Source organism: Gymnoscopelus braueri (assembly GCF_963280865.1).
Source record: "Gymnoscopelus braueri genome assembly, chromosome: 5".
In the NCBI taxonomy this organism is placed as follows: domain Eukaryota; kingdom Metazoa; phylum Chordata; class Actinopteri; order Myctophiformes; family Myctophidae; genus Gymnoscopelus; species Gymnoscopelus braueri.
In genome coordinates, this window is record NC_137606.1 from 47,856,088 (window position 1) to 47,869,754 (window position 13,667).

General features: G+C 43.3%; 1 protein-coding gene across 2 annotated transcripts; it reads left to right on the top strand.

Annotated features, from left to right (window-relative positions):
• The first annotated feature begins 4,873 nt into the window (after positions 1-4,873).
• On the top strand, positions 4,874-11,667 carry nrgnb (neurogranin (protein kinase C substrate, RC3) b). Of its 2 annotated transcripts, none has more exons than XM_080427761.1 (3): positions 4,874-5,053; positions 7,924-8,125; positions 10,754-11,667. In XM_080427761.1, the coding sequence occupies exons 1-3, from the start codon at positions 5,039-5,041 to the stop codon at positions 10,807-10,809; spliced, it is 273 nt and encodes a 90-aa protein (XP_080283887.1). In that variant the 5' UTR covers positions 4,874-5,038; the 3' UTR covers positions 10,810-11,667. The 2 variants fall into 2 exon arrangements, with proteins under 2 accessions (XP_080283887.1, XP_080283886.1); XM_080427760.1 differs by having other exon boundaries at positions 7,924-8,079.
• Positions 11,668-13,667: the final 2,000 nt, after the last annotated feature.

Sequence of the window (13,667 nt, forward strand, 5' to 3'; positions counted from 1 at the left end):
CAGACAACCACAGGCCAGAATGGTCTGGAAAAGATACCGTCATAGACCCACAATGCATCAGTAATGACAAGGTTGGTGCTCAGTTTGTTCTGCTCAATAATGACTGTGAATACTAAACACCGGAGATATACATAATACTCTATCATATGAGTGGCAGGTCAATGATTCTGCACTGGCACTAATGTCAGCTACTGCAGAGTTTTGATATGAAACTCTGCCCTGCAATCACTGACAGAGTTCTCTGTCAGAATGATTATTAGTTTAGTGGTCAGCAGCTTACCCCTCTGCTGCCAAAAGGACACTGGTGTAAAGTACCTAAGTACATGTACTCAAGTACTGTACTTAAGTACACTTTTGAGGTATGTTTTGTACTTTTACTTACACTTTACTACATCTCAGAAGCAAATTTTGTAATTTTTACACCACTACAAGTATTTGAAAACATTAGTTTCTAATTACTTTGTAGGTTTTGATTATTATTACAAAACATACATTAATCGCTTCATCCCTATATATTTACTTTGGCTCTTTGAAAATAGCCGATCTACAAGCTCACAACGCACCGCAATACGATGAGTTGTGAGCTTGTAGATCGGATATTTTCAAAAGATTTGTATACATCTGAAAACTTCTGAAATGGGACCCTCTGCATTTTAAGAGTACTTTTGGTACTTTAAGTATCTTTTGATGCCAATACTTTTGACTTAATTTTGAATACCAGACTTTTACTTTTGTAACAGAGTATTTCTACATTGCGGTATTGATACTTTTACTTAAGTAACAAATGTCAGTACTTCATCCATCACTGCAAAAGGACTTGAGTGACACAGCATACCCCATGTAAGCCTTGTGCATAACCACCAGCTCCCTGGCCGGAGCTTAGTGGGTGGAGAGGTCGTCTGGTTGTCAGGAGGTCACGGACGGTTCACCTCCCCGGCCTGCCCAGCATATGTGTCAAAGTGTCCCTGAGCACTTAATCAGCTGGGTGAAGCTGAAACAGAATTTCTTTTTTTCCCTTCTTTCGTTTTTGCTGCTTTTTACCCCAATTCAGTCGTTATGCCAATTGATTCCTCCCCACACACAGTTCTGTGTTGTCACTGCTGTTGTATCAACTCACCTGCCAGTGAGGAGCCCCCACCGGGAGGACGTAAAGCCATCATCCTAGTCTTCCCGACCAACACTTCCTGCTGACAGGTGCCGCCCCAGCCTGTAGGACTATGTGCAGTTACAATTATCATCCTCCCAGCCCGGCTTCCCCCGAAAACGGGCTAATTGTGTTAGTGTAGACGCTCGACAAAGCCGGATGGTGGATTCGAACCTACAACCTCTGCGGTGGTGGGCAGGCGCTTTACCACTCGAAACCCGAAACTGAATTTTAATGGGATTAATAAAGGTCTACATACTGTACATAATTCATGTAGGGCTTTTGCACAACAACCACCAAGAGGCTATAGATGTTCCTACAGTTCCAGACAGCAGCGAGTGTCCTCTGCTAGACTGCAGCCCGTGTTCCTGCTCCCATTCTCGTCTCAGGCAGCCTATAAAAAATATATAAAAATAAACCTCTCAAGGACGATTATGATCAACAGCGCACCTCTCCTTTCTTCTCCAACTACAACCTCCAGAGACAAACGATTGAGAAGTCCCCCAAAATAGTCAAGCATCTAGATGACCTGCTGTACACATGGCCTACAGTGAATGTCATGCACAGGAACGTACCAAAAATATATAAAGGAGCATTTACTTCCATTTAAAAGTTCAAAGTGATCAGTGATCTGCGTGTGTGTGTGTGTGTGTGTGTGTGTGTGTGTGTGTGTGTGCGTGCGTGCGTGCGTGCGTGCGTGCGTGCGTGCGTGCGTGCGTGCGTGCGTGCGTGCGTGCGCACAGACATTCACACAAACATTCACACACTGGCGGAGGCACCAACCTACTCATCGAGAACAGTAAGATAGACAGACAGACAGACAGACAGACAGACAGACAGACAGACAGACAGACAGACAGACAGACAGACAGACCATTATTAATCCCAATTAAATTCGGAAATTCAGTTGCCATAGCAGCACTGCAGTAAGGATCAAACAAAGGTATAAGGTTTAGAGAACAAGAGTACAGAGAAGTAGTAACACTATAGCAACAAATAGAGAAACAACATCATATAAAAGAATGAGAACAGTCTAAAGAAGACTTAACATCTGACCTGGCTGGGGATTGAACCGGCAACCCACCTCCTGCGCACCCGCGTGCATGTGCACTCTCATCCATCTTTGAGCTACATCTCCCAGGTCATAAACAATCCCTGTAACTCTGTTATTTTACTCTCTTGAGATCCACCTTAGCATCCACAGATTGTAGCGTGGTGTGGTTATCTGTCATCGTAATGGGCCAGTTGAACCATTTGTCTTGTGAATTAGGCCTAGTTTTTTTTACCCTCGGCTCCGTTAAAGCCGGTTTGATTTGTCTGGACTAACATACATGGCTCCCAAATGCAAGGGGGGTGGGGGTGGGGGGTATTAAGAACGTTACCATGGCAACTCCTCACCGTCCTACTACTCTCTCCTTGTCATCACAGAATTAAGGGGAGCTAATGCTGATGGTTGCTAGGCATCGTGTGCATCTGTGATCTACCTTTAGCAATGCTGTCTTTATACTGACCGGCAGATACAACTATACCTTACTAACTACCTTTAGCAATGCTGTCTTCATACTGACCGACAGACACAACTATACCTTATACTTCAGTGGTTCTCAGACATTTCCATGTCAAGGACTAGCTTGTAGATAATGGCTACTCTCTAATATCCTAAGTATAAACTATAGGGCTTAAGTGTTTCCTTGTTTTGCTGGGGACCCTCTCGAAGGGGGGGTCCCCCGGACCTCACTTTGAGAACCACTGCCCTATAGAAAGTATGTCATTTTCTCCAGTAGTGTCAAATATTTCATATTATGTTGCTAAGTGGCATTAACCGCACTGCTAAATCTAAAGCAGATTTATTTTCCAACCCAACTGTATATTGTCTCTGTCGGGTTGAAACCTCATATGTCCAAAACTGTTATTTTTCAGGGCGTTTCGAGCTTGCAGACCTGCTACTTTTGATGCTTTTGTGTGACTCTGTATAGTATGATCAAGTTGGGGATTAATTTTACGAAAAAACACAAAAAGTTAAAACATGGAGATAGGAGGTTTCTGGCCGACAGCAACTGTATTATGTAGGCCATGTGCTCCAACAGTGACCCAGCTGCAGATATCCTCTTCAGTCAGTTTCCTGCCCTTACTGTATTCACAGCACGTGTACCTTCAGAGTTCATGAGAGCACTCAACGGCCTGTTGGCAAGTACAAATGGCGTGCGTTCTCCCGTATACTTCATCTTAGTGCGGGGGTCGATGAATATGTTTAATACGCACTAATGATCAGGCTTACAGGCTAACTACATAGTGACTGATTGCAGCGACGGCTTGTGTGTATAGTGTACGCCGGCGATTAATATGAAAGAAAGTGCTTTGATTGATACCACAAGTCAACTTAGCGCAACTAGGCAGGACCCAAAGCCTTTTTAAGGTGACAGCTAACATATTGTTGTAGTGTGTTAGTAACAGAGATGTAATGCATAATTTATGCTCCAAAAACAGAGATCTTACAACCCTCACAGCACGGCGAGGACGCGACGCATAGATCGTTGTAGATCGGCTGTTTTTCGGTGCTCTGACTCCGTCATACGACGAAGTACAAATAAATCACGCTCGGCTCAACTCAGACAAATGGATTCGTTTCTCAGCTTCTCTCCGTCTTGTCTCCAAGGTGGGTAGAAGGAGGTGCGTGGGCGCCGGTACCAGCTGGGATCACAGAGAGGGAAGGAGAGGAGAGGGCTGTAAGCACGCTCTCCCTCTAATCAATTTGTAACACGTCCTCGTGTAAAACACTCCAAAGATGCTCGCACCATGTTTTCTCTCTTACAGGACAAAGCAGGATTTGAAAGTAAAATATAGTTTTTTTGATCATCTTCCACTGAAATAACACTTCTAGTGCTCAGGCATGTGGCAGCCCTGTTCTATTTTGGCAAATGTAAATGATGACAACTTACTTTTCTGTGGCTTTCAGATTAGGGCTGTGCAAATAACCAAAAATATATCACAACCAATATTTACTTATAACCGAATAATCGAGAAGCAAGGTTTTTTTATTTTATATATTTTTCTTATTTATCAACGAATCGACACGAAAGAATTCTAATACAATTTTTTAAATAATCAACTAAATCAATTTGTGTGATTAACCACTTAACCCTGTATCATGCCTTGTTGTACAGTGGTGGCGTAAAAAAAAAATTAACGTGTCGAGATCTGCTATTTTCACTAAAGGCAAAGGTTTGAAATAATCATGATATTGATTTAAAGTCATGTTGCCCAATAATGCCCAGCTCTACTTTGGGTTGAACCACATGAGCCCTAATACTGTACGTCCTTATTCTGGGGCAAAGATTTACCTGTTCCCATGGGGCGCAAGCAAGGGGACAAATACCAGATCAAGTTCACAACGCGTCGCAACGTAACGTGTTGTGAGCTTGTAGATCTGTTATTTCCGCCAAAGAGATTTGGTGTAGAGAGGGGGGAAAAGGAGGGCCCCTGAGGGACTCCAGTCAAAGTATATAGGATTTAAGTGGTAAATGAGAAAAATAGAACACATGCTGTCACGGTTTGCGCGAGGTCTCACTCTCTCTCTGTCTCTCCTCCCTCTGTCTCTCTCTCTCTCTCCGCTCTCTCGCACTCATTTCATTCTCTCTCTTTCTCTCTCTCTCTGTTTCTCTCCATATCTCTCTCACTTTCTCTCTCGCTCTCACTCCCTCTCTACTCTGTGCGCGGGTGTTAGTGAGCGTACAGTGATTGTTAGTAGGAGCCAAAGCAAGCAAGCAAGGCATCTATTATTGAACTTGAGACTTGTGTATGAGAGATAGAGCCTTCTTGGGCAAGTTAGAAATTGAGGCACAGGGCATTTTTCTGAGCTCCTCTGAAGACTGAAGTCATCTCTGATAGTAAGCCATGGACTGTCACAATGTAAGTAGACGCTTCATATTCACTTACTGATTAAGTGGGATTATTGGGGAATATTTGGGAGTCACTTTTAAACAAGGGTCAGTGTGTTAACTAATGTATTCAGCCGTATAGTTCATTAATTAGGCTTCTACTTGTACAGTATGTGTTGATGATGTAGTTGAATCCAAACTAACACAACGTTGTGTGTCTGATGGTTCCTCTTTAACCATTTAAACTATACAGTATAAGTTGACCATGGGTGCATCAGGGCTCTATACTACTGTAGGTCTGCTCCTTTTCTCCCTCTACACCAAAACTCTTTGCCGGAAATATCCGATCTACCTCGTAGATCTGATATTTTCAACGGAATAGACGCAGTTCATGTGGTTAAAATGTGGTTAAAATATTTTGTGTGTGTAAACCATGTGGTTTATTGTATCACTAAATCACTTTTGAATTTAACAGAGAAAGGGAACACAAACCGCCTTAAGCGTCTAAAAGAGTATAGTAATGCTACTTTTGTAATGCCGAAAACAGTATCACAGGCAGATTTATTTTCCCGCTACATCACAAATCAGAACTTTTAAAATTCAACACGGGCTATTAGAACAAGCCCTCCTGAATCCATAAGCATGTAGTGCAGCAGTGTTACTGTGGCAGCCTAGTAGCTGTTCAAGTGGATAGCGGTGGCAGGCAGCCGACTGAGCAGTCAGACAGAGAGGCTAATGAATGCTGGCGGTACAGGTGGGTGGTCAAACTCCTACGCTGATGGCTTTCACTGGAGACCAGATGCGTCGCTGCTGCTGCTTCACAGAGGCAGTAGGATGACAGGAGAGAGGCTTCAATCTGTGGGCTGTGCCTTTGTGCCGGGTGTCAGCTCGTCCCTATGAGCAACATATGGTGTGTGGCTGATGCGCATTCAGCGCTGGATTCCAATGGGCTGCCTGTTTACATAATTTGTTGACAGCCCCTGCCACTTGTTATATGCTACCACATTTTGACAAGCCCAAAAATCCTGCTGAATTAACCCCTCGCTTCCTTGGGGATGGTGGACGGACGGACGCTATCCCTCGAGCTAGTGGTCTCAAACATTTTCATGTCAAGGACTCTTTTATATAGGGTTAAACATAAAAGGTTAAACTGATTTTGATGCTATATTAATACATTTTGCCGGGACCTCCCTGAAGGACCCCTGCGGATCCCCGGACACCACTTTGTCCCCTCACTCCCTTGGGAACAGAGGACGGTGTCCCCTTCCTACCTTGGGGAGGGTGGATGCTGTCCCCTCCCTACCTTGGGGAGGGTGGAGGCTGTCCCCTCCCTCCTTTGGGGAGGGTGGATGCTGTCCCCTCCCTCCTTTGGGGAGGGTGGATGCTGTCCCCTCCCTCCTTTGGGACGGGTGGACGCTGTCCCCTCCCTCCTTTGGGGAGGGTGGACGCTGTCCCCTCCCTCCTTTGGGGAGGGTGGACGCTGTCCCCTCCCTCCTTTGGGGAGGGTGGATGCTGTCCCCTCCCTCCCTTGGGATGGGTGGACGCTGTCCCCTCCCTCCTTTGGGGAGGGTGGACAGAAATGTTTCTGAACGGAACCAAAGCAACTTAGATGTTTGACTTCAAACACCAATTTGGAAGTGAATGTATCTATTCATGACACTACAAGCTTTTCATAGAGTTGTGAAGAAGAGTACAGCCTCCTTTACCAAATCTCATTCAGCTTAAAGGGACATTTCGCCGATTTTGCATCAAACCCCTATTTTTATCTAGGTCTACAGTAGGACCCATAAACATGATCCTGGTGTGTTTTTTGTGCTTTATCTGTATTTTTAGATTTGTATCCATATCCTCAGAGACTATGAGTCATTTGACTCATAGTCTCTTTATCTCACCTTATTTCCTGACTACAATGTAGACCACACCCCCACGCAGCCTCCCCTCCCCACAAGGAAGGGCAGTGCCCCAAAGCATTATGGTCATTGTAGTAATGCAGCAGTCCAGTCAAACCCCAGTCAAACACACAGACTTCTATATTTTTCTGGCCATAGGGTGCACATTTCAAATTTTGCTACTGTTATCTACTACAAATATTATTAACATTGAGTGACTGTAAGTTCTTCCAGGGGTGAAATGCTCCTTTAATTACATGACAGAAGCTATTTTGCTCAGTGCAAAAAACATTCCGGATGACGTAGTAGAGTCAGACATGGTTTCATTCATATGTATTGCACATTACAGCAGATAAACACCTTCCTGTTTACTGATAGGGCCACAGTAATTGTCTTTCTCCCTGTACATAATACAGCAGTGGACGTACAGTAGGTTATGCCTGGACAGTTTTTTATACAGTTTTTATATATTTGGGGAATCTGTAGCTGAGTGGGTAGAGAGGCCATCTGGTCACCGGTTCGCCTCCCCGCCCGCCCCTGCATGTTTACATGTCGGAAGTTTCCTCGAGAAAGACACATGCTCATCATGACCATCTGAGCAGCCATCAACTGGATGAAGCTGAAACTGAATTTCCCTTGCGGGACTAATAAAGATCTCCCTTCCCCTCCTTTAGCTTGGTGGGCCTTGATGGCATCGTAATGGCTGATTTATACCTGCCCAAAACATCAGATCTATAAGCTCACAACGCGTCGAGCGTGACATGTCATAGTGGATCTACTGGATCTCTTCTCCACTAGTCCCTCCCTAACATTTTAGTCTAGTTTTTAATTTGTTGAAAAAATTGTCAGTATATTTAGATTTAGTTTTACTCATCGTAGCTTCGTTTTTATATTCAGTTTTTATCTAGTTTTCCTCAGCGAAAAAAAAGGTAGTCGACAGAATTTTTTTGGTCATAGTTTTAGTTTACGGAATTAACACTGCAACGATTCCGGTGTCACACCCACCCAACAGGAGGAGTGCAGCCGGCCTCAGGAGGAAGAGGACATCATGGACATCCCCCTGGACGACCCGGAGGCCAACAAGGCCGCCGCCAAGATCCAGGCGGGCTTCCGCGGCCACATGACCCGCAAGAAGATCAAGCCAGAGAACAAGGCCGAGGTGGAGGAGGTGAGCAGCACGGGGGAGGCGCTCAACTGCAGCCTGGGGGACGCAGGTCAGTGTGGGGGACCGACTAGGACACATAATGCCATCAAAGAGCCAGATTTATACACCGTCGTATGCGGCAGCGTCGCGGAAATCTATAAGCTAGAAAAAAAAAACGTGTCGCTTTCGGCCAGTGGTTCTCAACCTTTTCTGGATCAGGGTCCACTTGAAAAATGTCAAACATGGCAGTCGTATCGGTTGCCGTGTTAAGTGGTCAGACCACAGAGTTATAATATAGAGAACGGACGGCCCCGCCCCCCTCCTCCATTAATTTTCAATGAAAGTTGCTCAACAGCGCATGAAGCACCCGGACGTACACTCTTCTCCCGGGATTGGCTCCAACGTTGGAGCCAATGGAGCAGAGCGCACTAGCGTTTCAGACGATAGAAGCATGCGGAGTATAGCGTTTTAAAATGCGTAAGTCTTGCAATACCAGATTTGACCACCAGGCCTCTATGGCTTCAATAATCCTTCGTGGTTCTGGGGGCTTGGGTCAGAAGGGTGGGCCACTTGCATGTTCAGAGCCTGTTATGATCAATCGATTGTGTTCCGGCTTGGATCAACTGCGATACCAGTGTCACACTGAAAACTCACTTTTCAAGGTTTTAGAGAAAAAATACTGTGACATTTAATTTTTGTTATATTAATGTTATCATTATCATTATAGTGGGTCCCGACCCACAGGTTGAGAATCACTGGCTTTTGCCACGCGGTTTGAGCTTATAGATTGTCGATTTTCGCCGCACAACACCGTTGTACGGCGGTGCATAAATTGGGCGCAAGCAGGGCATTATGGAGAGTCAGTGGACGTAGAGTTTACAAGTCATACAGCCAGTAATCTGGAGACCTAACTGCAGCAGGTGACATAAGGTACAGTAAAGTGACGCTCTGGTGACATTATCAAGATGGTCGTTGAGCAAGATAAGCTCAGATCATGTGACCTAAGTGATGCTAGGTCATCTGTAAAATGTAATCCTGTTTTTCACAATAAAATCCACAGACATACTTTCTGAAAATAAAATCCACAGACAGTTTTTCAAAATAAAAGATCCAGACATAGTTTTCAAAATAAAAGCCCAGACATATTTAATTCTTAATAAAATTCCAGACTTGAAGGCAAAAGCAAATTTTTACCCAACACAAACAATCTCTGGTGGTCTGGCTGGTCTGTTGAGAAATAACATGTCTATATGAATGGCCACAACCTTTTCTGGTGCCTAATACTTTATTATAACACAGTGATGCGAGTAGGTTTTCTTTTTAACACAGCAGGAAACCCATTTAGCAGCCATACATTATTAAATACACCTATTAGAGCCCCCCAAGGGTTAGTTCACTGTGAGTAATGCATAGCCTACACACTGACTGATTCCTTTAATTACCCCATGCGGTCTCATAGTATAATATCACAATTAATTCTTCAATTAAGCGATTATTAATAACGCTGTCGGTGCTTAAATGAATAACGAGAAACAGGTCAACATTTTTCATTGCCCGGCAAAGTCGATTTAGACGCGTACACAAGATGCTATGTTTGATTGGTGCTCATCAATATTTTAGAAAATGTATAGTTTTTCATGGTGATTAGATCTCCACTACGAGTCATAAAAAGGTTTAAAGTAAAATGTGCTTCTCTTTGTTAAAAGAACGTTATTTTGTTCATCTCCAAAACTTGTAAAAGCATAAATCACTTACACTTAACAAACCACAACCATTTCAAAAGTATTTCGAAATTACCCAATCTATAAGCTCACAATTCGTTGTGGTGCAACACCCCCCACTGCATTGTAAAAGCATAAACCACTTAACCACATACCAAGATAACCCCTTAACCACAAACATGTTTAATGTTTAAAATAAATTCTACTTGAACAAAAGGAAAATAAATATTTTGAGAATGTTTCGATCTTCTTCTCTGAATTTAGCTGTAATCAAAGAAACGTCGATCTTCTTTGCAAAACGAGGCCTCATGTGGTCCCCTGCTTTGCCCCTAACCTAGTTGCTGGTTTCCTGGCATCTTTATATAGTGGGTTTATTTATAACTGCAGGTGCGTTAGATGTGCCTCTGTAGACCAGCCAGAATTAATGGGCCTGTCGGAGCGGGACGGGGGCAGCGGAGGCCCCTCCCACTGGGGGAGACCCCCTTTTCATATCACACCTTACAAGTGGGTTTATGAACTTATTATCCATCATATCAGACATCATCACCATTACCAGAAATCTAATGAAAGCTCGGCAGTGCTGAACATCGCATCTTTCTCAGACAACAGATTCCACTTCTGCAGGCAGCAACCCGTGTTGACATGTTAGTTTGGTGTTTCACCATAATACTGGCATGGCATGAGTGTCTTTAGTTTAGACACCTAAATCCTAATGCAAAAATTGCTGAAAACACATTTGGGGAATTTCTTTTCACATTTTGTTCAAATGACTGGAAATGTATGAAGGTTTTCTTTAAACATTTTCTAAATGTTTACCACGACAAGCCCAAAACAGGGATGCCAGGGTTAATATTTGGGATACTGTTGCAGGTGTATTTCAGTCTTCAGGACAGGAGTTGTACAGTACATCCAGATCTGCAGCGATATAACGTCAACTTCACCCCCCCCCCCCCCCCCCCCCACGCTTCTGTTTTTAGAGACAGGAGGATCGGGGACAGTAGAGAGGGACGACACAACTGTGCCAGAGCAGTGACAACCCTGTCACCCTGCCCTGGACGGAGAGGAACGACGAAACGACGAAACGATGGGAGGTAGCTGGCTGGGCTGTCAGTCAGGCAAACATGTTTTACCCTGCTCAGAGTTAACTTTCTATGTAACAGATTAGCAGTAGACAACCAACCAACCAACCAACAGACAGACAGACATACAGACAGATTGGGAGGATGTGTTATGTGATTTTTTTTCTTTTTTAGTTGTTGTTCCCAGCAGTCTCATCAGTATGGATGTCTTTGACCCAGATTTTTGCACCTCACTGCATGTACTTGTGAAACTTCTGGTAGTGTGCTAGCTTCTAGACGATGATCTGTGGAATGTGAAAATGAATGTCCTCTAAACGCTAAAACAGGGCTTCTTTTTGGATGGATACACTTCATTCTGTTTTGTGCACATTTCTTATAATGCATCTTGATTAGACTTTACAGTACTATCTGCTGGAATGTTTTTGTTTTGTTTTGTTTTGATTTGATTATGCATTGTTTGAAGTGCTTTTGTCTTTACCTTATTTGCTTGCACATAGGTAAAAGAGGGGTATAAAATATATATTTATCTTATCTTATTTTGTTCTAAGTTATTTGATTTAGGCCTGCGGTTTGCATTTATTACCTTTTTTGATCACATTCTACAGCGTTTTCTATAAATCTGATCTTCCAGGACATGCAAGCATGCAGTGATAACACGTTTTATTTAGTTTTATGTTGTTTTCTTCTGAGATGCTCTCGGCACAGAGTTTATAATGCTCTGTTCTTTTGTTGACAGGTTTGACTGGTTCGATTCATTTTAATATCAGGTGTATATGATGATATTTCATTGTCAGTCTGTAGATAATGCACTGTAGCCGACTGTATGTGACAACGCTTGAAAACAACAGCATCATGGCATTAATTAAATAAATCCATGGAAAAACACACGCTAGTGTCTTTTTTAAACTGATATTTAAAACACTGATCGGTTTTCTGTAAGTAGTTCAGTCTACTTGAGCTGTGTGTACGTGCGTGCATATGTGTGTGTGTGTGTGTGTGTGTGTGCGTGCGTGCGTGCGTGCGTGTGTGCGTGCGTGTGTGCGTGCGTGCGTGCGTGCGTGTGTGCGTGTCTTTCATCTTTCATCACATCCACAGGCTTACAGGTGTAAATAAGTGAGTGAATTTTGTTTTTGTGCAAGCTCCATTGTTTTTTGGAGTTTTCAGGAAGAGAAAAAGATAAGCACAAGAAAAATAAGGGGGGGGGGGTAGGAGGAAGGGGGAAATCAAACGATAAAGAGAAACATGCCAGGGAGAAAAAAAATGTTTAGGTGCCACGTACAGTATATATAGCGCTGCTGTCATGCAAAGAACCAGTTCAGCCCCTGAATGTCCGTTAGTTCAGCGGTTCTCTGTCTTTTCTGGATCAATTTAAAATCACAAAAGTGTTCACCGACGCCAGCCCACCCTTTCTGACCACTTAAAGGATGGGTGGGCTCACTGCTTGAGCTGCATAAAAATCAATCGACTGTGTTCCGGCTTGGATCAGTGGAACTAGCGTATGTTGAGTTCTTACTTATGGTATCACTATATGAAAACCCAGCCAACAGGATGAGAATCTTGGCATTAGAGGTTCCAAACATGATGATTTTCTTGTTCTTCACCTTAGTTTAAACACATCTAAAGGTTTGTGCTACATGGCGCCTACAGTACAAGATACGTATGTGCTCTATAGCACCAAAGGAGTTTCCGTATATGATTACGAGCCAAAGTACCATTTGAATGCTATTTGTTCGCAGAGTATATTACAGTACGTATACCTACAAATCAGAGGCCCTTGTGTGGTAAATTAGTAATGGGTCTAGCAGTGCTGTGAGTGATTTTGCATATAATACAGTATCGCTCAGCAGGAGTCCATAATTAATGAAAACCCTACAGACTCTGTGATTACATAATCCCTGCTGCTCCATAGATCACTAAGCCAGTCAACCTAACATGCATCATATCAGATTGATAGTAGCTCCTCACAATGCAGGAACTTATTTATGTAATCAATCAATGAAATTAGCCTTTTGCAAAGTGAACGAATATACTCTCAAACTGTAGCCTACCGTATGCCAGTGAAACTGAGCTCCGGGGAGAGGGTTCCAGGGGGTCCCCAGCAAAGTTAATATAGCATCAAAGTTCAACCACTTTAACCCTATAATATAGGGTTATGATTGATTGATTGATTGATTGATTGATTGAATACTTTATTTAACAGTTTGCATACTTTGCAAATAGTACAGTGGTAGCCTATGATCAGTGGTGCTAAAAGGATAACACAAAAAGCCCTAAGGGCCTGTTTCCATTGCAGTCCTGTGTATTCAATGCATCGAGACATTTAAAGACATACAATCAAGTGAGCGTTGTAGATCTGCAATAAATAAATATATATATTGTTGACAATTTTGGAAAAATGTGGAGTATTTTACAAACATTTTCAGAACACAAATCTTGTATGGGAGGGGCTCCCTGGCACGATATATTTCAGATGTGTGGGGTCTGTGGCCAAACACAAGTTTGACATGGTGTGTTCTAATTGCGGCGTGACAGATTTATGGCAGCACAGATATCCATTCCTCTCTCTCTCCATCGTCACACACTGCAGTATAAGTACGCTCTCTAATTAGAGACAGAGAGCTTGTTACCACCATCGCTGCTGTTTCGTCTCCCATGAGGCCGGCCGACAACAAAAAGGGGAGCCGATAAATAACTCATACACACTCTCATAACTCACAGCCGTTGTACATTTTTAATGTTTAAAAACCACTTAGGCCCTGTTTCATACTTTGACGTCGTGCAACGGGCACATGAAATTATCTTCTTTCTGTGT